At 36.9% G+C, this 27704-nt stretch overlaps 2 protein-coding genes across 3 annotated transcripts in view; both read left to right on the forward strand.

The window, feature by feature from the left end:
• Positions 1-3145: 3145 nt before the first annotated feature.
• Positions 3146-8112, forward strand: TXNDC15 (thioredoxin domain containing 15). Of its 2 annotated transcripts, none has more exons than XM_034403780.3 (5): positions 3146-3341; positions 3939-4420; positions 5528-5691; positions 5965-6095; positions 7134-8112. In XM_034403780.3, exons 1-5 carry the CDS (start codon positions 3272-3274, stop codon positions 7328-7330), a joined length of 1044 nt encoding a protein of 347 aa, XP_034259671.2. In that variant the 5' UTR covers positions 3146-3271; the 3' UTR covers positions 7331-8112. The 2 variants fall into 2 exon arrangements, with proteins under 2 accessions (XP_034259671.2, XP_087743577.1); XM_087887451.1 differs by lacking the exon at positions 3146-3341 and adding an exon at positions 3375-3548.
• A 755-nt stretch (positions 8113-8867) lies between these two features.
• Positions 8868-27704, forward strand: part of PCBD2 (pterin-4 alpha-carbinolamine dehydratase 2) — a 35847-nt gene continuing 17010 nt past the window's right edge. Inside the window, exons 1-2 of the mRNA XM_034403789.2 lie at positions 8868-9040; positions 16222-16353. Coding sequence (XP_034259680.1) covers positions 8927-9040; positions 16222-16353 — 246 coding nt within the window. The 5' untranslated portion in view covers positions 8868-8926. The remainder of the gene's footprint in view (positions 9041-16221; positions 16354-27704) is intronic.

Here is a 27704-nt window from a genome sequence, read left to right on the forward strand (position 1 = left end):
CGAACTGGAGCGAACCGGTAGCATTTCACCCCTGATTTACTTCCAAGGAATTAACCATAGGATGCTTATTTAGTAGTGCTGCATTCCATGGAATTACTGCATGGACATACACTCAAGGTCTTATGCACATTAAACTAGAATGTGCTTTGTTATTGAAGTTTAGCCTTTGTAATTTAAATTAGTAGCATCACCATTTGCTGTGGATATTGGCAGTGTTGCAAAGGAAGTATAGATGAAGTTAATGGAATTTCAGTGTGACATCATTTTGAAGCAAAAGGAAATGGAAGTGTTTACAAGTTACTAAAAAAAGATTCTCCAAGTTACTTATTGCTTCCACAAGAATCCTAGCAATATTTGGATTCTGTTATAATAGCCATTCCCAGTAAAAATAGTATTAGCGTTCCTGTGGAGTTGATTCCTGGTCTGGACTACCTAGCTGACAATTTTGTATCTAGATATAAAACCAAATTTAAATGTTTCAGTTAATGAAAAATGCTGTCAGAGAAATAGTCAAAGTGCTCAATTAAAAACTCTATTTAATATTTTTAAAGATATTTCTTAATATGATTTTGTTATACTTTTTATTTCATTTTCATTTCTTCAGTTTTTATTCATTTCAAAATTTTCTATCGTTGTATGATAAGTGTTGCAGCCCTCAGACTAATGAAGCAGTCCTCAAGTGTCCCTCTTGATAATTTGAGACTTGTATTATCACATTGTGGAAGCATGGCTTATAGAAAAAAATGCTTTAAAAAATAGGTTGCACATGAATATTACCAATTATTTTCCTTTTTTTTTCTTTTATGGCACATACTGAAGTTTCCGCCCTGAACGATTTTGTTTCAATCAATGAAATCCAATTTTACATTTTTTTTTCGTATTATGATAATATAGCAAATACTGATCACCACATCAATTTACTAAGCACTCAAACTGTATAAAGGTGGTAGTGGGTTTTAAATAAGTGAAGGTTGTCAAACACAAAGTAAGTACATAGTTACAGGTAGTCTTCGACTTGCGATCACAAATGAAACAGAATTTCCATTGCTGAGCATGGCAGCTGAGTCATAGCTGATTTTATGACCTATTTTGCTATGGTTGTTGAGAAATCACTTTGTTAACTGAATCATGCAGTTATTGAGTGAATCTGGCTTGCCCCATTAATTTGTTTGTCAGAAACCCAGTGGGAAGGTCGCAAATGGTGTTTGCCTGACCATGGGAAACTGCAACCATTATAAATACAGGCTGGTTGCCAAGAACCCGAATTTTGAACATGTGACTGTAGGGCTGCTGTGACAATCTTAAGTACAAGCATCGATTGTAAGTCACTTATTTCAGTGCTATTATAACTTTGAACTGTTGCTGAATGATTTATATGTTGAGAACTACTATTTCTACAAACTCAGTATAAGATACTATTTCCAAATGCATTTTCTTTTCTTTCTTTCTTTTTTTGGGTAAAACAACAACTTTGGTGTATGAGCAAATTATTCTATGACGTACTAACTGAGCAGTGACGCCATCTGCAGTTTATAGGGTTGCAGAGTGATGTGGGATTAATTTTTGAAAATATTCAAAGTTTTATGCTCATTATTTAATTTATTTATTTATTACATGTATTTATATGCCGCCATTCTCCCGAAGGACTCAGGGCGGCAAACACAAGTTAAGAAACAAGTACAATAAAATCATAATTTAATCCAAATAATTAATTAGTAGTAAATAATAAAGCCCGGAATCAGTCTCAGCCTATTTGTTTGAAAAGCCAAGTCTTCAAGTCCCGACGGAAGGAGCGGAGATCAGGAGTCGTCCGGAGCTCAGTAGATAATTCATTCCAGAGGGTGGGAGCACCTACAGAGAACGCCCTACCCCTGGGCATAGCAAGGTGACATTGGCTCGCCGTCGGAACCCTGAGGAGAGCGGCTCTATGTGAGCGAACAGGACGGTGAGAGGCAGGCAGGAGAAGGTCATGCAAATATCCTGGACCTAAGTCATGAAGGGCCTTATAGATGAGGACTAGCACCTTGAAGCGGACCCGGAGAACCACTGGTAACCAGTGCAGCTCACGCAGGAGGGATGTTATATGGGAGTAACAAGGGCCTCCCATAACAACCCGTGCAGCTGCATTCTGGATCAGCTGGAGTCTCCGGGTGCATCTCAGGGGCAGGCCCATTTTAAAATTTTTATTCATTTGGAGAGTTGATGGTATGTGTATGTAAATAAATAAATAAATGAATGAATGAATGAATGTGTGGCAACCTGTAGCAACCACCGCCAGACTTATATAATGTGATCACAGCTGGACTTCTTTACCATTCTTGAAAGTTATCTCTAAAAAGAGTTCTCTTTATGAACGGCAAGAAACTTTCACTGTGAGTTGTATTGGGTTGGTGGGGTTGCACAAAGGGAGGCTCAGCCAATCTCATTGTACATATGTTGTATCCTGACAATAAGAGGTTTGAAATTGATTTGAAACTGAATCACCGGTAAGTGAAAGAAAGTTGTGTTTTTGTTAATTTTTGCTTGGGACAAGTGGGATTTAAACAAACAAGCCAACAACTGGTCAACTTTGATATCTATCTATGTTGATTTTTATATTCCTAAGAAAAAATATTGTGTGATCTAACCCTAGCGCTCTTCAGTATTACAATATCCTTTTGATAAAAGTTTTTTAAGAAGAGACTGGACAGCCACTTGTCTCAAATTGTATAGGGTCTCCTGCTTGAGCAGAGGGGTGGATTAGAAGACCTCCAAGGTCCCTCCCAGCTCTATTCCGATTGATTGATTGATTGAAAGATGGAAGGGCAAAGATCAACATGAGTAGCTACAAGGCGGGCCCTTAGATCACATTTCTGTCCCCACATCCCGCAGAATGAAAATAAGGAACTAGATTCACTGACTGCAGGGTTTATAATATAGAGCCATAGCAATTATAAGATTAATTGGGAAAAGAAGTGTTTTTCACGAGGAAAATAAGTGGATGCTAATTTTTATTAAAATTCCTTCGGGGAGGGGAAGCGCACGAGCTCCCAAAACATCGCGGAGACAACGGCACAGAATTCCACCTTTGCTTCCTCCGCGGCTACCGTATCCGGGTTGCGGACAAAAGAAGAGCTTTCACGCAGGCTTTCGTTGGCGGCGCAAAACCGGAAGCGGAAGTGTAACCGGAAGCTCTCGTTTAGTGGCTAGGTTCCTTTTGCCGGGTGCTTTACCGGTGTTTGTTTTTCTTGGCGGGGGGGAGAGCGGCCGGCCCCCCTCCCTTGCGAGGAGGATGCTCTTGGCCTCGCGCGGGTGGGGGCGGCACCTCGGGGTGGTCTGGCTACTCGCCTCCCTTGCGGCAGGTGAGGAGGGTTCAGTTGCCATGGCAATACTGAGTGGTGGGGGGGGAAGGAGCGAATAGCCTGGAGGAAGAGCTGCCTTTTAGACGTACCTTGTCGTCCCGACGGCCTGTTTGGTTGAACGCGTGTCGTGGCTTTCCTGGGGGTTTTTTTTTCCCCCCGTGGGTGGGGAAAGAGGCAAAGGAGCCCCTTCCTCTGCGTCTCTCCGAAGTAGGAGGCGGGTGGGGTGAACCAGATAGCAAAAATGTATTTCCCCTCACTCTGCGTTTCAGTGGTTTTTCAGGTTGCATTGTTGTTCTCTCTCCTGAAATAAAGGCTGTTTTCATATCTGATGTTAAAGAGAGTAAAGGCAAGGTGAAAGTGTCTAATCAGACTCCTCTTGCTCTCTTTAAATGCTGTTGAATCATGCATTTAGCAGAGATGGGCACAAAATGGAAAGCTTTAACCATTAAGGATTAGTAAGTTAATTATAGTTATGGCTGGATTCTCACGTAGAGCAAATTAAGGATGTGTGGTTCTGCTGCTTAAGAATGTGTGTTTATGCTGCAGGAAATTGTAAATGATGTGTATTTCACACCTGTATGTATGTGTATTTTGCAGCAGAAACAGATGAAACTTCTGACCTGCTATCAGAAGAGCTAAGTGAAACTTCCCTACCAGTAAATCCAGAAAGCACTTCTGCCCATTCAAGCAGCGATGGACACAGAGAATCGGTACAGTATAGGACTGCAGAAATGGCTGATGCTATGATGAGTGGTAGCCTTCTTGCGGACCATCATGTTGTATTGTCGGTTATTCCAAGTGACACAAAGGAGACACATCTCTCTGAAGCAGACACTGGTACTTGCGATGCATCAGCAGATGGTGAATGCCGTACGAAGAACATGGCATCTGTAGCTCAGGAAGTGTCTCATGCACAAGAGCCAATAGTACATCCAGCAGTAGTGCTGGAAGCAGTGCATCCTTCATCAGCAGAGGACTCAAATAACACAGATGGTATGAAAACCCCAAAAGTGAACTGTGAAGAAAGAAACGTTACAGGAATTACAAATTTCACATTACAGATTTTGAATATTTCCCAAGTAAGTGATAAGTATTCTGATGTATTTCTCCTTAAGCTAAAAATTGGCAATTTGGGCTGACAACATTGGTCTTGCTTAGGTGCAGCTAAAGTAGGGCTTAGATAGGACTATAGCTATGTTCCTTAACCTTGGCACGTTTAAGATGTGTGGACTTCAACATCCAGAATTCCCCATTCCTGGCTGGGGAATTCTAGAGGTGAAGTCCACACATCTTAAAGTGGCCAAGGTTGAGAAACCTTGATTCTGAAAATAAAGACGATGGATTCTATTTTGTTTTTTTATGAACTTTTTGCTATCAAATCTGAAGACTGGTATTTCAACTGATGCCAACTTTAATCTTCTAGGAATGCATTGTTCCTAAAATTGTTACGAAGAAAAATGTCTATGTAGGATAGTATTTATTTCATAGAATGCTTAATCGAGGTATCAAAACAAGTGAATGTTATCTGCAATATTGGAAGCAATGTAGTTCTGCACATTGATTGCTATTCCAAAGGCATTTTGTTGCCTTCAGTGTGACATTACTGGATTTCGATAGTGTTTAATTTGATACATCACACTTACATTCCATTATTTGGATTTAAGGAATGTAGATTTCCTGATATGTGTTTACTCTTGAAAGCTATTGTCAAAATCAAACTATCACAGGATTTTATGGGGTTGATTGTGTCTTTGTTTTTGCAGGAAACTATTTAATAACTGATATTTAAAATATTTAATAAACTAACTGGCCAGTATGCATATTTACTTTTGAAATTAGGAAATTAAAGCTCTCAAAATCTATGTGGTCACTAAAAGTTGACAATGACTTAATGGCATGTAATCATAATTCATACTATGGTTATTGTTTAAGTTTGAAACATGTTTTATAATAGAACGGCTAGTTAGAACTTTCATGTAGAGCAGGCCTGTCAGACTGGTGGCCCACGGGCCAGATATGTCACGTGTAGGCTACACCCACCCTGGCTCCGCAAAGGCAAAAATGTCACATACATCACAATCCGGCCCATGACGCGATCAGGTTTGACACCCGTGATGTAGAGGTACTTCATTGCTTTTCTGAGTAGCACTTGCTTTTTAAAATTAATCTTTTATTCTCTATTTTAGGATTTAATGGAATTTTTAAATCCAAATGGCAGTGACTGCACCTTAGTCTTATTTTATACCCCTTGGTGTCGTTTTTCTGCCAATTTGGCTCCTCATTTTAATTGTCTGCCACGAGTGTTCCCAACACTACATTTTTTGGCCTTGGATGCCTCCCAACATAGCAGGTAAATTTTATTCTTTTCTGAATGATAATTGTTAAATTTAATTTATACATTTGAAACGTTAGTTTACAATAATAATTAGGTAATGTAATAAAGTAATAATGACACATAAGGGCAGAAAATGCTTTCTGACCATCCATGCTCCCTATTCCAGGACTTTCAATTTTTTTGTTTTTGTTTTACATGGTGATTCTAGTATAACAGAGAGCTAGTTTTTATAAATTTAAATGAGAAATTTGTTTAGCAAAATTGATTCTTCTACTTTATTCTTTGCAGTTTATCAACTCGGTTTGGAACTGTGGCTGTTCCTAACATCCTCCTTTTTCAAGGTGCTAAACCAATGGCAAGATTTAACCATACAGATAGAACTCTGGAAACACTGAAAGCATTTATTTTTAATCAGACCGGTAAGATGAAGTATGAATTGGGAGAATTCATAGCCTGATATAGCCCTGTCTAACTCTAGTAAATACTTATTATTTCCAGGAACATTATTGTTTTGTCTCCAGTTAGGAAGGTACTGGGAAGCAGTTTTATGGTTGATCAAAACCTAAGATTTTGGATGAATACAAAATAAGGGTGCAGTCCTAGTTAGATAAATAATATTCTACTTCTGGTGATTTTGGTTCTGCTGAGGATCTTGACAACCTGTCATTTGCTTCTCAGTAGCCTTCTATGGATAATATAATCATACCTTGGCATCAAAGTCAATGTTAATATTGGTTATGTACATATATTCCAGTTCCTCTGTGACAGCAGGAGTTATTGTTTATTATTCTTTGCATTATTTTGGGTTTTCATATTTGAGAACTGAGAGTGAATGTAAGAAAGGTATTTTTTTGCTGTAAATATTTCTCTTCATGTTAACAAGAAAAGAAACCAGGTTTTCTCAGCTTTCCTTTATCCACAATAGAAAGTAAATCAAGTTCTATCTCTACATGCTGTAGCAAATAATTGGGAAAGGTAAGGTAGAAATAAACTTACCAAAAGAAGCAGTATTTTTGATCAGGAGTTGGTTGAAAGATGGGCAGCTGTATGAATGTTTTAAATAAACAAAATATTTTTTTTCACTGCCTCTTGAACGAGAGACAAAATCACGGCACTATTCCCTTAAGTGATACGTTTTTAGACTATAATGTTTTCCTGTTTATTTTCTGTCACCTTCCCCTGGTAATATGAAGAGATAAAACAGGCTGCAAGAGTTCTTAACAAATGAAATGCAGATAGAGCAGCCCACAAAGAATCAAATACGCAACATTAATAGTTTACTGGAAATATATTTTTACTTCAGTGAATAAATTTAAAAGTATAGTAAAAGTCTTAGCGGATGATAACCAGTATGCTATTTTCAAACTAGAAAATTGAAGTTTATACATGCAAATAGCTAAGTATGATTTACGATGTTTCATCTTGCATCAAAGTAATAATTTGATATTTCATTTCAGGTATACAACCTAAATCTGATGTGATGGTGAGCATGGAAGATCACGTTGGTCCCCTGCCTAGCACACAGAGTAAAGGAATAGATTGGCTCCTTTTGTTTTCTTTATTGTTTCTTATCAGTTTCATCATGTATGCTACTATTCGGACAGAGAGCATCCGTTGGTTAATACCTGGACACGATCAGGAGCATCAGGAGTGATATGTGATTTGAGTACTGTCTGCTTTCAGAATAAGTTGATAAACTTGTGAATCCCTCAATGTCTTGTAAACTCGAGGCCTGTTATGTTTATTGCATATTTAAAATGGTACATTATCATTCAGAAGAAATTTCTGAACGTACAACAATGAACACTGTAGTTGGATAATTAAATGGTGATGGGACAGCTTTACCCTATAGAATCTATACTCTGCAGAATTCATTTTTAATGGAAAAATTATATATATGTGTGTGTGTGTGTGTGCTGATAATTTTGATAGAGTGAACATCTCTGCTTCCTATTGTATAAATTCTTACAAACCTTGAAAATAATCGCAGGCGTGTAAGATTGTAGAATGAAAATAATAGATTTAAGCGTTAATTGGGTTTAGAAACAATTTCTCCTTAGCTTTAATGAGGTACACTTTTTGAAAATTGAATGAAATTTGATAAATGTATAAGTTACGGACACCTTCACATTTGTGCTTTGATCACAGTATTTGATGAAAGTGGTTAGAATTAAGAAAACATTTAATCTTAATGAATCCTAATCTTCATGTCATTTATACTGGAAACAGACATAGTTTAGTATTTTAAAAGGACATAAAACAATGTCGCAGTAGGTTGGAAAGAAGAAATATAATTTCATGCACAATACTGTGATACTTAAGTATGGGTGTAAATGTATGTATAATTTCATGGATGCTGCCTTTTTAATGGTATTTTTTTTTGTTTTGGTGTTTGTAAGAATTTGAGTCAACAGAAATTAAAAGAATAACCTATCACATGGGTTGTGATATGGCATTGTGATATGGCATTGTGGCTATATTAAATACAGCTGGATCTTTAGAGCTGTTATATCATAATAAATCCATTCATGGTAGAATATTTCAACTTTTAAAAGCTTCATTGGAAAGCCAGCATAAGAGACCAATATAAAATACCACAAATGCACACAAGACATAGAAAACAGAATCAAAAGTGAATCAAGATCTGGAAGAGATGATAGGCATATTTTATTGTCCTCTTACATTTAACAACTGAACTGCTGTTTACTCATGATCATGAGCTGACAGAATGTAGCTTGTAAAAGTGGTTACTGTCTCCTTGCTCTCCTGGAGAATACTGTGTTTCTTAACTCAGCAGCATTTAGTACAAACAGTAGAGTACTAGATAAATTATATTTTCCTTGCCTCAGACAATACAACTTCCCATCCTTTTCTATGAACTTTCCTTGCAAGTTCAGTAAAAGCGCCACCTGTAGCTGCTGCCGCCTGGAGTGACAAATGGCTGGGGAAGGTGCCAACTCTGATCCCTCACCCGAATTAGTGTAAAGACCCAAAGAGATGCAGGCGCTTTTCAACCTCTACCAACTGAGAATACCCAAAGGCCGGAGCCCTTGATCTGATGAACCCAAGCTACACTTTCGGACCCCAGCCTGGGAGAATCAACTTGCGCCTCCCAGCAAAAAAGGCTGCGCAGGTCAGGGAGCACTGGCGCGGAATCGCGACGAGAGGCTCCCCCTGGCGGCCGCCAAACACTTTGGGGCGGCCGCGGCGCAGGCGCTGGATGGAGGGGGCGGAGATGCCCGCCTGAACCATGCTGATACCCCGCGGGACAGGGTTGGGGCGGCTGCTGCAGCTGCTGCGAGGGGGCCTAGTGGCTGTGGGAGGCCGGGGCTGCGGTGGCGGCTGGAGCAACTTCTCAGCTATGGTGAGCGGCTGAGCAGCAAAGGAGAAAAATCGCCCTCCGAACGATTTGACAGATGGGGGCGGGCGGCGGGAGGGTGGGGAATCGGGATCGTCCGCGTAAAAAATGTGGCCCGGTAATCTTTACTCATATTGGTTTGGGGTTTTTTTTTTTTTTTTTGAAGCTCTTAATTGCGGTTTTAAGCTTTTACAAGGATGGTTTAGGGAAGGCTGACCTGGAAATCCATATTTGGACCTCTGGGCTTTTTTTTTTTGCAAGGGAGAGAGGTTCAAAGGGAAAGTTAAATGTTCCTCGCACGTGTAATTCGAAGATCAAGTTTGCAATTGGGGCTTTGCAATTGGGGCTTTTTCCCTTGGGGAAGTCCTTTTGCATTAAACCTGGATCTGGCTGGGGCTGCTTCAGATTCGGGGCAGGAGGATCCTACATCTAAATACAGGAAGTAGGTAGCTCAGTTGCCCTTAAGAATTATCCTACCAGCTTAATTCTTAGATCGGCTTTCAGGTTCTGCTCCTGGGCCTCCGGGTGAAACGATGCAGAGTCGTCGGGGAGCCAGCAGTGTACAAATTTAATACATAATATTAATAATTTAGGTATGTTCACCAGTTACCTATAAAAAAAGGCAGGGCAAAAATACTATCTTCACAAAGTCTTTGTGCTGTTGCATGGCTCCCAATATTTCTCTGCCTGGACAATAGTTCTTTGATCTTGCAACAGCTTTCATAGGGATAATCATTGTTTGTTGCAGCAAAATATATTGGAGCATCTTAAATGAACACCTTTATTAAGAATGTTTTTGTGGAAAATAATCCAGAGAAAATTATGATTAAAAAAAAAACTCTTTTAAATGACACATTGATTCTTTTTTCCTTATGGATTTTGTACATTGGTTAATAAAGGCTTGTACTAAACAGTGGACTAGTGCTACAGATACTATTACCTGTATCTGTGGCTTCTCATCTATGATGGGTCAGTTTTCCTACAATCAAGTGACTACCAATTGCTTTGCTTATTATGGCAAGTTATGCATAGTAACAGATTAGGCAAGTGTAAATTTGTTCTACTTTGGGAAACTAATGAGAATTTTTTTACATAGTGATCTAGTGCTTGTTTATACAAAATGAAATCCTACTCAGCTAATTCTCAAGTAAGCATCTCTGGCAATGCACACAATTTGCAATCTAGTATGTGCTAAAAAAATGGAATATATTTCCAAATAAAATTATTTAAAAGTAACCTTTATATGTCTACATTCTTATGAATCACATCTTTAAGAGTCTGTCTGTTAGATTGGGGTTCCCAACCCCTGGTCTGTGGCTCGGCACCAGGCCAGAAACCGGACTGCACAAACAAGCAGAGCCCCATTTGTGGGATGCAGGCAGCACACGAACCATGCCCCTCTGGTCTGTGGAAAAATCTGTCTCCACGAAACTGGTCCCTGGTGCCCAAAAGGTTGGGGGTCTCTGTGTTAGATGGATGCAGCCTTCTCACATGTGGCCATATAATTTGCTTATTCATCTAAATTATTATATGGTTAATGTAATCAAGGTGATTTTTTTTGTTCTTTCAGTATATTGTTCCTTGTCTATTTTAGACACCCACACCTTAGGTAATTGTCTCATCAGACATCCTGAGAGGAATGTGCATCAAGTAATGTGATGAACTTTAACTGGAATGCTCACAGCTCGTTTTCCAAACAGCTGAATAGAAATGGTGGTTGCGATATGACACTTTGTGTATTAATGGCCCAATAGTTACTTTAAGTAACCTTGAATTCAGGAACAGATTGCAAGCCTATGTGTACTCAGCTGGCAAACAAGCAGAGCATTAGTGTTGAAATTTAAGAATGAAGTTCAGGCATGCATTGAACAGCAGACATCGAAGTAATGACAATGTAGGAAGCTATTAATAATAGTACATAATAGCTAACATACAAAACCAAGAATCTCTAATACATGTTCTTAGATATATTCTCAGAATGTGAATCTAAGGCTTGCAATTGGTGGTTCTGAACTCTAATAAGACTCATGGGTTATTTGATCTGTTAATCTGAGTTACATATTTCAAACTGTCAAAAACCTGAATTTGCTCTATATCATATACCAGATTATTCTTGAAAAGGAAATACTGCTTTCTTAATTCACATTTTGCAAAATATATTTTATTAATGACTTCTAAAAATATATATAGGAGAAAAATTTCGAATAACCATAGACCCAAAACAGTTTGACATGGTTTTCCAGGAAAGAACTGCTAAAGAGGAAATGGGAATTGTACAACATAAAAAAGGAATGGTGAGTGGACATTGAAATGTCAACCATTAACAAAAAGCCATATATGACCCATGATCTGTGATTGCATCCTACCACATAACTGGTTAAAGATGGTAAGTAAATAAAAGTAGACATTTGAAGTCATCCAAGAAAAATAAAACAGCTCCATGGGCCAATCGATTCTATCTCCATTATCGGTTACTCATGTAGAATTAGTAGTTAATATTAAATGGCATGCAGACAATATGTCTGAAAAAATTAAAAAGAGATAATGGCCATATCTTCCTTTCCGAATTATCTCTACATTCTTAACAATTTATTATCATTATTTTGTCTTTATTATAAAACCCTTTATTGAAAGTGATAATGTGTGATATTATTTATATGCAGGAAAAACATGGACCACAGATAGTTCTCTACTTATTGGTTGCTTAGTGAACATTTGGAGTTATGGCAGACTCCCTCCCTCCCTCAAAAGTTGCTTAGAATCTGATCCTGAAGTTATGGCTGCTGCGGAGTCCCCTTATGACCGACCGCTTACCTCCCCTCACTGGGCTCCACTTCCTCCTTCTCACTTTTCTAAGAGTTGGAGTTAAGGAAAAGGGACAAGCTGCAGAACAACTTGTTTGTTCTGATGAATGCTAATGAAGCTTCACAGCATTCCACAGTGCTGCAGAATGCTCATAGAAGAGAATAACAAGAGTTGGAAGGTACCTTGGAGGTCTTCTAGTCCAACCCCCTGCTTAGGCAAGAAACCCTATACCATTTCAGACAAATGGTTGTATAATCTCTTCTTAAAAACTCCCAGTGCTGGAGCATTCACAATTTCTGGAGGAAAGTAGTTCATGTTAGGGAAGCATTTGGGAATCTGATGCCATTTTCCTAGTGGCCACAATTCAGTGTGGCTGCTTCCGGATTGTGCCACCCAGTTCAGCAAGGAGTACCCTGTCCACTTTCTCTGATCTGAGCTCCAGAGCTTTTGAAAAGAGAGAAGATGGATATGGGACTCTGTGGGATGGGAAGCAGGCGCAAGGCCTGCAGGGTCTCAGAGAGGCAGGAAATGGAGCATGAGGTGCATCAAGGTAGGGAGGCTTTGGGAGGCCTGGGGCCTGGGCTAGGCTTCCCAGGCTGCCTCTCAGGCACCTATAATATTTTACTCATGTAAAAACAATTGAATATTTTAATTTTTCAAACATAATATGAAGCTTTCTATTGATCAGTAAATAATAATTGCAAATATGAATGTGGGATATTGACATTACATAATCAGTAAAATATTATTAATTATATAAATGTCTTTTCAGTAAAGATAAATAAAGAATTTACTTGATATATAATTATGTTAACTGCTGCTTTCTTTTTTGTTATACTGTTTACCACATGATTATTCCTAATTTTTGCCTATATAATTTAACATCTCTATTATTTCTTGTTTAGAAAGTTTAAATTGTACCTCACCTTGAATAAGTAGTAAATTTGAAATATAGTGTCACCTAGTGGACAAAATGCTCTTTGTGTATAACAAATGTAATTATTCAAATTCATAGGTCTGGAGTTTCAAAAATTGTCCACTTTACATGTATATCTGAAGTTTCAATTGAATTTCAGAGATTTGTGATGTTTAATTGATTTATTTGAAATGTTTAATTTGTTTGAATGCCAGATTGTCCTGAAGTAGTGCTGTTAGTTTTTTCCTTTGAGGAAATTGACTGATGGGAAGTTTAGTGTTTTTATAAACTGTAGAAATAGAAGGTAGTGAATTATGTAAAATGAAATGTTAAAAACAAATAAGAATACATATTAAATCAAAGTACTCCAGGCATTTTTCTTAAATCATTTTTAAATTCATCTGAATATGAATTCTAGTTTGTTTTATTATTTTATTTTTAACTACATTAAACAACCTAATCCTTCCCTCCCCCCCCCAAATGTTTAGTTTGACTTCAAAAGCCAGTTCAGAATAAAATTTTCTTCTGTAATTTAGGAACTTAGATTTGTTTTTTCTTGGTTTCTATTGGTTTCTAACATTACAGTTTTATTTCCTTCCGCTCAGAAGTAAACTCCAGCAGGCCCTCTCTGTTGAGTTGCAGACTGTGAATTCTGCTACTCCATAATTCCACCCCATGTGCAAAGCATCTCTCAAGATATGCATGTCTTCATAATCATTGTTTTTATTCTGCATGACTGGCAAGGATACTTAATATTCTTTTTGCCAATAAATTGTTCTTTGCAAATAACTGCCATTTTTTTTTGCCAAGGACGTACCAAGAATGCTTTCAGGCATCACTCCGTTCCCGCTATCTAGTAGCTGAGAAAAAAATGGCAGTTCAACCTGCCTATATTTTCTTTCAAATTTTATGTGTTGGCAACATTCATAGTTTTCACACTTAGACCACAACATCTGCTGTTTTAGTTTCTGGAAAACAGAAAATCTACGATTATATAGAAATATGCAGGGGCATTATATTGGAATGCCACCTAAAAAGCACAAACTTTGTTCATCATTCTAACTTCAATAAATATGTCTTGTGGCTCATCCAGATGTAAGGATTTGGATAAGTGTATGGGATTGTGATCATCGTTGTTCTTGTTAATGAAGAATATAACTAGGGTGTGTCAAATTTTCCAACTTTCAATTTCGAAAATTAGGTCTGCTCAAAAGTTGTGACATTCTTTGGGGATTGTAAAGATATTTTGGTTACTTTAATATAATTTAGATGTGCTTGGTAAGTAACGACATAAATATCATACCTTTTTAACATGTTGTTTGTTTCACCCTCTGCATTGATACAGTAAAAGATTACTTATTAAAAGATGTGAAGGGAGTGTAAAGAGAGTGCTTGGACCAGTTTTGTGGAATTCTTAGTACTGTTGAACAAAACTTTGGCAGTTTATATTGTAAATGCATTGTTCATTGCATCTGGTTAAATTTATTGATATCTCCATACTGGATTAGGGGAAAAATGAGAAATAAAGCAGGATGATGGGCAGTCTGTCCAATCGGAAACCAGATGCCTATGTGGATTCGCCTACAATAGCTAGAGAAGGGATAGAGAAAACTTGATTTTAAAAACATGCCAAAGAAACATAGTACTTTAGATTTTATGCTGTATTACTATGCTTTACAATTGGAGAGTTACAGTCAGCAGGTGGTGTCAAGCTGCAGAGATTGGATATTCCAGAATATGGTAAACTGCCAAGAGAGAAATATTTGTAAATCTGCTTCTATCATGCAGATGATGTAAAAACCATCCATATAATATAGATGAAACAGTCAGCCAGATTTTAAAAGGTTTTGCTTACCTAAAATATAATACAAAGGTATGTGTTTATCAGAGCAGAGTATGCTGCATTATGTGTAAAGTGGTTTTCTCATTCCAAAAATATCTTTTACTTTTGTCCCACTGGAACCATAGCAAAATAACCTGAACCAAGTAATCACCTCTCCAGACAACATTCTCTTTTTAACTTTTTACCAACCTATTCTTCCTTTCTAGTTAGTTAATCTCTTTGTTCTTTTTCCAGAATTCTCTCTCTCAGAGTTTCAAACTTTTGTAATACAGAGTCCTTAAGGGACTTTGGGAGATCTCCTTCCTTAGGGGATTTTTTTTCTCTAAAAAAATTAGTTTTGCAAATTTCAGAGGTCTGTCTCAATATGCCTTTCAGTTTCCCATTGATACTGCTGATGGTTTATGTAAGGGCAGGCATTTCCCCTGCATTTGACTTTATATTGGTAATTGCTTATATTTCGGTATTACAGAGATATGAGAATAAAGGGACATAAAACAGCCTAGCTACCACTAAATTTCATCCAGCATTTCTCAATTAAATCAATGTTTCAACATATTTTGCCAAGTAATGGTACATAATAATTTTGCTTCTCAGATGTTCATTGAGCATCCTGAATAGCTGAGAATTCTGTCAATTGAGGTTTTCTTTTAAAACTCATACTTAATTAAGGCAAAAAGATTAACAAACATAGTCTAAGTAGTATTTAGGGCCTCTGCAAAAGTAATGCTTTAGTTCCTCTTTGTTTTTCCTTGCTGGTCCAGAAAATGTACTTTTGAAAAATAAGACTTTCAAATTAAAATGATTAAATGTAGTTAGATTAGTATTGCTCTAAATTCAACAGTGTTTAATATTATCTTTCCCAGAGTTGCTTTGCATAGTAAGATGGGCGGCATATAAATTTAGTAAATAAATTAGGAGAAGGAGCCCATGGTTAAAAGATCCGAGAGATTAAATCTTATAAAAGAATAGTATGTTTAGCATTGGACTGAGATGAAATAGCTTTTGTCGATGAAAATGTAGGTAACAATATTTTTATATCCTTAATATGTCCAAAAATTCTATGTTGATCCACTAAATGGATTAAAAGATCATGAAGTTAATTTCCAGTGTTAGGCATATATAAAAATAAAACTATATTCGAGTGATTAAAAGTCACTTATTGGTAGTAAAACTGAAGATATTTTTATTTGTTATTGGGAGATTCTTAAGAGTATGCTTCTCTTCTGTTGGACATAATATAAAAGTATTTTCAATTGTAGTGGATTATGTTTGCTAATTTTAAAGAGCAGCATCTGCTCCCATCTCCTCTACCCTAGGACAGTGCAAAGTTATCATGTACCATGTTTACTCAGATGCAAGTATCAATGTTGTTTGTTTTCTACCTAAGATGCTGCCTAAGATCTTTTAATTTAGATGCTACTTAACTTCATATTCTAAATATAATTAATCCAGATATGATTTTTTAAAGGGAAGGAGCAGAATCAACCTATACAATTCTATTTGTGAAGACACAACCAGTATGTTTGCAAATAATTAATGCAATGTGGTCTTTTTAATCTAATAAGCATCTGTATGTTTAGCGTAGATTTATGGTGCCTTTTTCCTCTTTCTTTGCCATCATAGTCTTCACAATCTAGCTGGTTGAGCACCGAAGAAAGGAACCAAGCTTTATATGATCTTAAAGCTGCTGGCTGGTCTGAGCTCACTGAAAGAGATGCTATATTCAGAGAATTCGTATTCAAAACCTTTAATCAGGTAAATACTGTTAATTAATATTCTTGATTTAAAGGAAATACATTTGTCTTGATTCTCCGCTGTACTTGAAAAACCCCATATGCTATCAGACCCTGTTATTGAAAGTTTTACAACTTTATGATGATGATGATTTTTCTTTAAAAATGATTTTTCTTGAAAAGTGATACATTTTTAAAATGATGGTAGAACTTTGTACTAAATAAGACCCAATTTACATATATATTTGATTGGAACTTTACAGTATTTAATTGTTCTTCAGAAGTTAAACTGTACGTTGAAAATGTCAAAAAATTATGATCTTGTGGGGCTGCATTACTGTCTGGGTCCACATGTGGCTTGTGGGTTGTGGGTTGGACACGCCTGATTTAGAAATAGTTAATTTGGTTTAAAGTGCTAATGAGGAGTCTTTAAATTGACAATTTAGTGCAGAGGTCTTCAAACTTGGCAGCTTTAAGACTTGTGGATTTCAACTCCCAGAATTCTTCAGCCAACATACCTGGAGCTTCATAGCATAGCTGGCTGGAGAATTCTGGGAGTTAAAGTCCACAAGTCTTAAAGCTGCCAAGTTTGAAGACCTCTGGTTTAGTGGATGACGGTACATCTAATCTTCATTTAAAAACTGAATAATATTAATTAATGGTATTTAAAAACTGAATTGTAGAGACTTATATTCACACCTAAATTCAAGACTGTATAGATATTTTATTTGGGAAGCTAGGATAAAGACTTTATATTTTAATTTTGTGTATCTGCACAAAATTATCATATTCCACTTACCCTAATGTTCTCTTTGATGATTTGTTTAAATGCACATTTAATGAATCTTGTCCGTTAATTCATGGTTGTTCTACTTGAACCATTGTACATTTAGGAAAAAAACAGCATTGAGTAGGCCCTGTTATAGATTTATAGAATTTTCTGGTAATTTCTAAGAATATTAATTTTCATTTTTAGCTGTAATCCTTAAAACAGCCTATCTGCTAAGTCAGATTTGTATTCTCCATTACGATGTATTGTATATGAATGGAATTTGAAATCGAGATCACCTGGTTTATCCTATCATGTCAAGCATGGATGATTTTAACAATCTTGCTGAGGAAACCATGGTGATTTGGTTTATATACAGATTATCCTCTATATTGTTTTATAAACCACATTGCATTAGCTTGACATGTGGGCATATTTAGAAATAATTTGCCTAAAGCTATCTAGTGAGCTTATGATACAGGCTACATAAGCATCTGTTCCTAACCAGGATGATGCCAATATGATAAAACAAGTGTTGTAAGCTACCCCATTTGTACTTGAATTGCAGCATCGCTTGCAAGTGCAGAAGTGATGGAGTATGCATTGCAACATCTTAACCTATTCTGTCACCTTCTCAACTTTTCCCCTACTATGGAGACCTGTGGGGAAGCAAGGTTTAGGGACTTCCTGATTCATTTACTCAGCATGTTAGCACAATGCAAAGAGGTCTGTATTTATTAATATCACAGTTGAAAACATATCACTTAAAAAGTGATATATTAGTTCTAGTCCTATTTTGTGGAATTCATTGTCATCGAGTATTAAATAGGTTTAAAAGAACATGGAAAAATTCATGAAGAATTAGGCTATCAGTGGCTACTAGTTCTGATACTTTTCTCTACTTCTGAAATCAGTGGAGCATGAGTTAAATGCTACCTGCCAAGAAAGTGGTAAAAAAATGGGGGCTATCATTTTTTCATCAATTTTTGGTGAAGTTTTGGAAAATATCCGACTAACTCTTGTAGTACAAAGATTATTGGACCAGAAGAGTTCAGCCTAATCCCTGTTAGGAAAGGTGATTTGTAGAAAGTGGAAAATATAGTTCTGTTTTCTTTCTTAGATGGAAAAATGGAAGCACATTGTTCTTATGGTTAGCATTTTAAAAAGCCTTGTCTTCAGACAGGAAAAAAAAAGACACAGAAATAGTTGTTAAGGGGAAAAATATAATATATCATGTTCCTTAGTTGATGTGATATAGCTCTGCATTGGCAATTATGTAATATGAATGTAAGTTGAGTGCACTATTCTTTAGAGATCTTTTAAATCCATATTTTATAAAACATTAGGCATCTCAGTTTAATAGTAAAATTTGGCAGTGCAGCATTCATTAATCCCACTCTGAGATAAGAAATTAAATAGGGAGTTGGAATGCTAGTGTATTATATACAGGTACCCTGTTTCCCCTAAAATAAGACATCCCCTGATAAGCCCAATCGGCGTTTGAGCGCATGAGTTAAATTAAGCCCCTCCTCGAAAATAAGCTCTCCCCCAAAATATTTGCATGCACAGCCAGTCCCCACCATTTCCTCTGCTTAGGGTTAGGGAGACAGAGCTGGAAATCGGGTAAGAAGGCAAGAGGAGCCCCGTCTTGCTCCATGCGCCCCAAAATAATAAGGCCTCTCTGAAAATAAGGCCAAGCGCTTATTTCAGGGTTCAGAGTTTCTTGTATTAAAATACAGAAGATAGAATCATAGGGCTGGAAGAGACCTTGGAGATCTTCTAATCCAAACCCCTGCTCAAGGCAGAATACTGTTGAAAAATCCTGATAAAAATAATAATAAAAAATAATTCTAAACTCAAAGTTATATTGCCAAATCCTAAGAGACACCCTAGCAGACCAATTGTGAAAACTTGGAAAACCAAGAAGGCGGCACCCACTTCCAAGTCAAGACAAGAAAGACATTCAATGGCCTGTCATTCACTCACTGTCACCAATATTCTTTTGGCTTTTTTAGGTGGAACAATAAAGTATATAGTTGAAAGGTCAAAGACATGATATTCCTTATTTTTGTGTGTTCTTAGGAAGTTTCCTTTTTTTCTGCTGTGTGATCAGCTGGGTTTCCTGTTTATTTTGGCCAAATGGCAATAAAAGAGACAAGGATATTTAGAAATTCTTCATGTTGAAGAATTACAGGACTGGCTGGAGTACTTGAAAGCTGTTTACAAAACTGCTATGTTTATTAAATAAAGGCTTCAAGTTAAATACTTGACTTAGTTTTCTGTGCAACTTTTCAAGCTCTTATATCTAAAAGTGAGAAAGTAAACTCTACATGGGTATCAGGGCTGCATCTAAAACTGGAACATCTTTTCAAGGTTGCCAGCTTGACTTTTAAAATGTATGATTATGTTACATATGTGTATATGTGAATATTCAAGGCCGTCTTGGTTCCTGACAACTGACTTGACAAATCTATTCAGTTTTCTTGCAACATTTTGGCTTTTCACTGCTTCTTCCTAGAGCTGGGAGAGAGTGAGTGGCCGAAAATCATACAGCACACTTCAAGGTAGGACTTGAACTCAGAGTCTTCTAATTTCTAATTTGGTGCTTTTAACTATTACACCAACTAGCTCTTTTTCAATAAAAGAATAGGCTTAGGGAAAGATTCCTAATAAAACAGAACAAGTGTAGATTCCTAATAATAAAACATAACAAAATAATACCTGTGGGAAATTCTGCTTAAGTGAATAGAGTTCACTTTAAAAGATTGTTGCCTTCATCGACAATTATTTAAAAATATTGTTTTAAATATCCTGAATTATTATTTAAATAATTATTTAAAAATCCTGAAATGATAGTCAATGTTCTTTCACACTTATTCATGACATGATGTAAAACATGTACTTGGTAGCAAATCATATATTTTAAAGTATTTTAAGTAGCTATAAGATTCATAAGACTAAAATAAATAATTTTCTCTGTGTTATCTACATTCAATAACTTAATATCCTATCTAGCTTATTCTATCACAAAAGATATTTAATTATCTATTAGATAATTTTCTCCTATGTGGGAATCTCCTGATTTTTATAAACATAGGTCTTTTTTTTTACTAACAATACTACTATATTCTTAATTTAAATAGAATACAGTTTCCTTGAAAATATTTGCATTCATTTTTTTTGTGGAAAACACATTCTTGCTTCGCATAGATGTGGAAAAGTGTTTGATAGAATGATGCTGTCTAATATTGCAACTCAGCAATTGAACTTACAAATTGCAATAACATAGAGTAAGTAACATAAGAAAATTACAGATGCCCTCTAGATGAAATGAAAAGAAATGCCTAATGGTATACCATTCATAGCAACATCCTCCTCCTCTAATTACCGGAAGCAATATCCCTGCAAAATACACCCACTACTTAAATGGTAATAACCAACACAATTTTCTTGAATACCATTCTCACCCCAGGAGACGAGCTGTTCCAAAGAAGAGGAGCCATAATAGAGAATACTTGTTTCCAAAAGCCCAGTTGGCAGAGATCACAGCATGTTCTGTTTACTAGATTATATTAGGTGAGCAGTTTCTACCTGGAGTAGACAGCCTCAAATATATTCATGTTCCAAGCCATAAAGGTCTTTATAGGTAACAATCAGAACTTCATGTTTCACTCAGAGGCCACCTATGCAACTCTTACAGTAGAAGTGTTATATGATGTTAATGGCTCTCATTATCAGATGGGCCACTTCGGTTTGCAACTTCCAAATATTTTAAGAACACCCTCATTAGAGTCAGATAGAATAGTGTAGTCATAAGGTGACAAGTACATGAGTGAATCTTGATAATTTTTTTTTATTTAGACTTCTATACCGCTTCATAGTGCTTTACAGCCGACTCTAAGCGGTTTACAAAGTTAGCATATAGAACATTGCATATTAGCATATTGCATTAGCAGTAGCAGTAGCATATTGCCCCCAACAATCTGGGTCCTCATTTTACCCACCTCAGAAGGATGGAAGGCTGAGTCAAGCTTGAGCCGGTGAGATTTGATCTGCTGATCTGCTGAACTAGCAGTCAGCTGAAGTAGCTGCAGTACTGCACTCTAACCATTGCGTGTTGTGGCCCGCCAGCAGCCTGCACGCATCGTGGATGATCCCAATGAAGAGGAGGCTGGTGTGATGTCATGCCAGCAGTCTGCACAGCCAGCGCTCGCGTCAGACAGTGAGGAGGCTGAAGAGGGTGTGGTGCCAGAGGCAGAGACTCAGCCAGGGCCTTCAGAACCTCCAGAGGCTCCTTCAAGTGGAGAAAGCGAAGTGGAGGAGCCTCTCCTCAATGCTCGAGCATGCAGGGCTGCCAAAAGGCAGGAGTGGCTACTCAGGAGAAGGAGGTCTACTCGAGAGTAGGGCTTGAGGATAATTGGCCACTCCCTTAACCTATTTAAATCACACGCAGCTAGTGCTTTTTTGCTGAAAACAATTCATATTTATAATCAGAGTATTTTGGTTTATCATATCTTGCTTTCTGGGCTGGTTGCCAACCTTTGCCGGTCTTGTTTATTCTTGCTACTTAATAAATTTGATAAGGACCTCGGAAATCCGGAGCTGGGGCAGAACACTGCGCCACCTTGGCTCATAATGACATGTGGACATGTGGACCAGGCAACATTGCAACTATCAGGGCAGCCAAAACTAGCAAAGTCTTTCTTGCCTGCAGCTTTTATTTGCTATTCCTGCAGGAACTGTAAACCCAGAAACACCTCCAGGTATATGCAGAAGGAATGCCATCACATCCAGAACCAGAACAGAATAGAATAACAAAGTTGAAAGTCCCAAAGGTGCTTTTTTGGATTTGGATGACTGAGAATCTCCATAGACAAAAGAGTTGGACGGGACCTTGGAGATCTTCTAGTCCAGTGATGGCTAACCTTTTTGCCATCGCGTGCCAGGAAAGGGAGGGCGGGGAAGAGTTGCGCACGCACGTGCTCATGCGCATGCGCACGCAACCCCCGCCCCCCGCTCCTGGCACATGATGGCCCGGTAGGCCCGTTTTTCTTTCTTACCTGGTTCCAGATCCTCTCTATTTATCTGGGAAGGGTGAAAACAGCCTTTCTCACTCTCTCGGAGGCCCTCCAAAGGCCTGAAACGGCCCATTTCCCTACTCCCAGTGGGACAGGAAGTGACTTTTTTGCTGTCCCCAGCCTCCAGAGCCTCTCTAGGAGTGTCTAGGAGCCTCTCTAGGAGTCTCTGGAAGCTGGGGACAGCAAAAAAGTCACTTCCTGTTCCACCGGGAGTTGGGAAATGGGTCCTTTCAGGTCTCAGAGGGACTGGGAAAGGCTGTTTTTGTCCTTCCCAGATAAATAGAGAGGATCTGGAGCCAGGTAAGAAAGAAAAACGGGCCTTCCCCCCTGCCTCCAGGCCCTCCAGAGGCAGGAAACAGCCTATTTCCCTACTTCTAGTGGGCCCAGAAGGCCCGAAAATCAGCTGGCCAGTGCGTGCATGCGCCCCAGAGCTGAGCTGGCGTTCCCACTGATATGGCTCCACGCGTGCCATAGGTTTGCCATCATGGTTCTAGTCCAACCCCCTGCTCAAGCAGGAGACCCTATACACACAGGTGCTTTTCCAAAAGGCAACTGGACTTTCCTTTTTTTCCTTTGAAACCATTTTGCTTCCCATCAAAGAAGCTTCTTCAGTTCTGAAGATGAGAATTCAGATGTTTTCAAAAAAAAAACAAAAAACCCAAGAAAGTCGAGTTACCTTTGGGTCAGCCATGTTCTGGATGATTGAGAATCTCCATAGACAGAGACCCTATGCCATTTTAGACAAATGATTGGCCAATCTCTTCTTAAAAACCTCCTGTGTTGGAGCACCCACAACTTCTGAAGGTAAGCTGGTCCACTGATTAATTGTTCTAACTGTCAGAAAATGTTTCCTTAATTCTAGGTTGCTTCTCTTCTTGATCAGTTTCTATCCATTGATTCTTGTCTTGCCTTCTGGTGCTTTGGGAATAGATTGATCCCCCCCTCCTTCTTTGTGGCAGTCTCTTAGATAATTGGAACACTGATATCATGTCATCCCTTGTCCTTCATGTCATTCTTAGACCTAACCAAATACAAATTATCTTGGAATTAGATGACTTTTGAAAGAGGAGCCATTCTATCTTGCTGGGGTGAAGCCTGAGTTAATTTCTTCTTAAGCAGATGGTAGCAACTTCCAAGCACTGAGATGAGACTTCTGCCTCATCTCCTACTTGACCTGGGATGGAGATAAAGTACTGCATATCATCAGTATACAGATGATGCCTCTCCCAGCAGCTTCATGTAAGTGTTGAACATTGAGTGAAAAGAATGAGTTCTGTAGCACCCTGCACTGAAATGTCAAGGACTTTCTCTCCTCCCCTACCCCACAATCCCAATTGCCATTGTTTGGAAGTGCCTGCTGTGGAAGAAGTAAAACAACGGCAGAACAGTGTGTCAATTCCTAACCTTGTAGGTGGCCCGGGATATCACAGTTGGAAACTGCAGGAGCAAAGAGATTGCACTCTTCCTATCCAAGTGTGTCATTTGTATAAACAACCAGCATGATTTCTATCCAATACCTGGGTTGGAATCCTGACTGGAAAAGGAGACTCTGTGAATTCTTTCTTGGCTAATAAGTGATAGTTGTTGAGAAAAATTTCATGCAGAGGGCAATTGATCTAGGAAAACCTTTTTGAAATCTACAGCAAAATTCTAAGGCATGCCAAGCAGAGATTGTTTCCATGTGATACCACTCCATCAAAAGATATAAAAAGAGGGGAAAGCTGCAAATTAAAATTGATAATGTGCAATTTTAATGTGGCTCAAATATACTGCTCAAAAAAATAAAGGGAACACAAGCAGAAGACATCGGAGATCTGAATGAATGAAATAGCCTTATTAAATACTTTGTTCTTTACATACAGTAGTTTATACACTGCTCAAACAACTAAAGGGAACACAAAACTACTGTATGTAATGAACAAAGTATTTATTAAGGCTATTTCATTCATTCAGATCTCGGATGTCTTCTGCTTGTGTTCCCTTTATTTTTTTGAGCAGTGTATATCAATTTATATTCTCTCTGAAGAAATTGTTCTCTTATACCATTATGTTATGATATAAACTTTATTTTAAGATTAATCTTAGATATAGTATCTTACACAGGGTACCTTTGAGAGTTTTGTATCAGAACAGTGATTGAAATCTTATGTGTAGTATGTAAACATATTCATGTCCTATTTATATGGCCCAGGACTTACACAGTTTGTTTTTGCTTAGTGTGACCCAGGAACTGATTTATAATGGTTTATAAACTGTGGCTTTTTTCTTGGGATGGTTCTTCTCATTAAACAAAACCAAATAAAATCACATTAAAAGATAATTATGTTATCTTATGTTAATCAGGCTTTTGTACCTGGTTTAACCAAGCACACATTATAAAGATGTTATAGATTATTAATTATTTCATAAATGCTTATTAAATGCATATTTAATATGCATTTAACAAGTAAAATATTAATCAAATTTGAAGAGTTTTTTTTAAAGAACAGCATCCATTAAAAAAATTGTTTCCTTTGGAAAATCAGTAAGAATAAATGATTGGAAAAGAGTGGAAAAAGGTGAAATCCCAATTTTACCATAAAGCTCATTAGCAGCCTAAAGTATTCACAAGCTTTATGTAAAGATAAATCAATGGTTTTTAGAAGAACAACTTGATAGCAATGCAGGAAATTAGAATAAATGACCTGAAAACCTCCATTCTATATGCCACACTGCTTTTTGACATTTGCGGGAATTTTGAACTTGGCATTTTGTTTTTGTTTAAATGAGGAAAAAGTCCTTCAAGCTGCCTGTTGAAATAGTTTTTCATTCTCAGTTTATTTTAAAGGATTAGGAATCTGAATGATAGATTTAATGTTCTGGATTTAACAGAGAAATTTAACAGTTATTTATTTTAAATTTCCCCTTTCAGCTTCTGACAGAAGTTTGCAGATATCTCAGTAGTTGCTTCCTTACCATTCCTCATTACATTCAGAAGAAGGCACATATGGTTGAGTCAGTTGCAGAATGAAGGCAGCTAATTATTCTTAATTTGAGCTGCTGAATACTTGTAAGATGTCTTGATTAACTAACTAAAATTTGGAGTTCTGCCATGTCTGAAAAAACCCATCAGTGTTTCTTCCATCTTTCTGTGCGTTATATTCAATCTGTGTAAGATTGAATAATTAATACTTCCATTGTCTCTGTTTCCCAGCTGTATCTCAACTGGATATTTAAACAAAGTTAAATATTAGATGTTAGATGTTAAACGTTAGATTTAACAAGCACTTGTTTGTTAAATATCTGATGTTTTGGATATATCATTTAATGCAAATGCTGTGTCTAAATTTTCTTTAAATCTCTTTCACTTACTTTGAAACGGTTGTCATGAACAAGTTAATATAGATTATGTAGATTTTTTCCCTTTCTTCCTAAAAACATTATTTCAAAAACCTTACTTTGTAATTAAAGGGATTCTGGCCAGTAAAAAGATATTGGGAGGGAGGAGAGGAGGGAGAGAGAGAAAACTACAATTATACCTATTTTAAAAATTAACCATTACTTGCCAAAAAGAACATCAAACCCACTTAGCGGACATCCGTTAATCCAGTGGTTAGCTGTTTCAGGCTTTAATGCACACTGTTTTACACGTTAACGGTTTTGAAGTTCCAGGCCAAGGCTGACCTTTCACATCTGCTGCTTTCACGGTAGGAATCTCCACTTACAGCTTCCTGTCAGAGCAGATTACAATGACAAAGTGCAGAACTTCTGCTGGCTGCAATTTTGTTTTTGATCAAAATTATTTCTTTCACAAACAATCACGTTTGCTAAAATGTTACATCTGCTCTGCAAAACCACTGGCAGCACCACAGTTTATCAGTGGAGATCAAGTGCAGTTTTTTTTTTATTTGGTGTTTTCAGAAAGCTGTAAATCAGCCTTAGATATGTTTGCTAGAGCTCACAATTTTTGTTGTTTCCTGCCCTTTTGTGTTTTGATATATTTGTTTTGGCAAGACCAAGAAAGACAACTTGCTGCTATGTCAAAGTAACATACAAATGTCTAAAATTGGGGGTGATGGTGGTGAGATGGATTGTATTATTTTTTTTTCTCTTGAAACTGATTCAAAGTTATAGTTATACTATTATAATTATGAGATAATCCAAATCTAATAAATTACAACTCTAGTTCCTTGATTTTGTTTTTAATATTATAAAGTCTATAAATAGTATAACTAATATCCACCTATGCTGATCAGTGCCATTGCATTTAACATACTCTTATGTGTTGTTTTGTTGCTAATTTTAATTTTTGGATGTTTTTCTTTGTGTGCTGATTCGAGGTGTTGGGAGTAGAGCAGCATAGTAAATAAATACAAAATACTTCCGTACCATTTCCAGTTTTTAAGAGGCTTTATTACTTATGGTTTGGTTCTATTTCCTTGAAGAAAATCCTACTTTAATAGTTAGAAATGGATTCAGGTTGGACAACTAGAGGTGAATTAGAGTTGTTTGCTTCTCAAAACAACATACTGGTATTTCTTTATCTGGTGATATCCTTTAATTTAATTCGTATTTATTTGTTTTATATGGCTTGCTATAAATGTGATTAATTATATTCACTTATTCAATTAAATATATTTAATTTGAGATATTTTGAATCTCAAATGGTCCCTTTTAGATTCCTGAACAATTGTAGTTTTTTTCTTTTTAGTTTCATCAACATAAAAGAGAAGCAGTATATCATGCAAAATATTTGCTGTTTAGCCAATTTGTTAAAGATTCCAAATATGTGAATTTTTGTTTATCTGTTATGTTACTCAGATAGGATTGAAGACAGTAAGTATCAGCAGGGCTGATTTTCTAGTCAATAGTGATAGAACCACACCTTAAATACTTTACTTGAGTAATCAAACTGATAATATGTAGAACACAAAATGAATTAGTTATAGTTAAGTCCCAAGAAAATTGGTAAAACTTGCTTAAGTGTGATTGATTTTAGTGAACTAAATGCCTGTATCTTTGAATCTAATAAAAAAATCTGCAAAGATAATGAAATGAAATCAAATATCTTTGTTTAGATGCTTCTTTCCACCTTACATTCTCAAAATAAGGCTTGTCAGACTCTCCTTCTGTTTACCTTGTATTACTCAGGACACATTAAATGAAAATTTCATTTAAATTTAGATAGGATGTTAAAAAACTGTATAAAGCAGCATCCTGAGATAGATAGACTATAATTAAATAGATAGTTAATTAGATAGATAGATGGATGGATGGATGGATGGATGGATAGATAGATAGATAAATTGATTTCACTGAATATTTTTATGGATACTAAAGAAGGAAAACTACACACACAATGCTGGGTTCATTTAACTTTGCCTTTCCTGGTTGCTTATTTTATTTGATCTAAGGTCTCATTTATTCTGAAATATAACTCATATATTCCATGAATTGATTAAATATTGAGTTGCATCCATACTTACAGGCAAACACGTCCATTGAAATTAATATGATTTAAGTTGCTTATAAACAATTTTATTAGAA

The sequence above is a fragment of the Pantherophis guttatus genome, chromosome 2 (genome assembly GCF_059756535.1).
Source record: "Pantherophis guttatus breed Tessera chromosome 2, ASM5975653v1, whole genome shotgun sequence".
Lineage (NCBI taxonomy): Eukaryota > Metazoa > Chordata > Lepidosauria > Squamata > Colubridae > Pantherophis > Pantherophis guttatus.

Excerpts from the sequence above, each read along its gene's own strand:
- TXNDC15 (XM_034403780.3), top strand. The coding sequence starts at position 3,272 with ATGCTCTTGGCCTCGCGCGGGTGGGGGCGGCACCTCGGGGTGGTCTGG. Across the intron at positions 3,342-3,938 it reads ACTCGCCTCCCTTGCGGCAG|CAGAAACAGATGAAACTTCT; the intron begins GTGAGGAGGGTT and ends TGTATTTTGCAG. Across the intron at positions 5,692-5,964 it reads GATGCCTCCCAACATAGCAG|TTTATCAACTCGGTTTGGAA; the intron begins GTAAATTTTATT and ends TATTCTTTGCAG.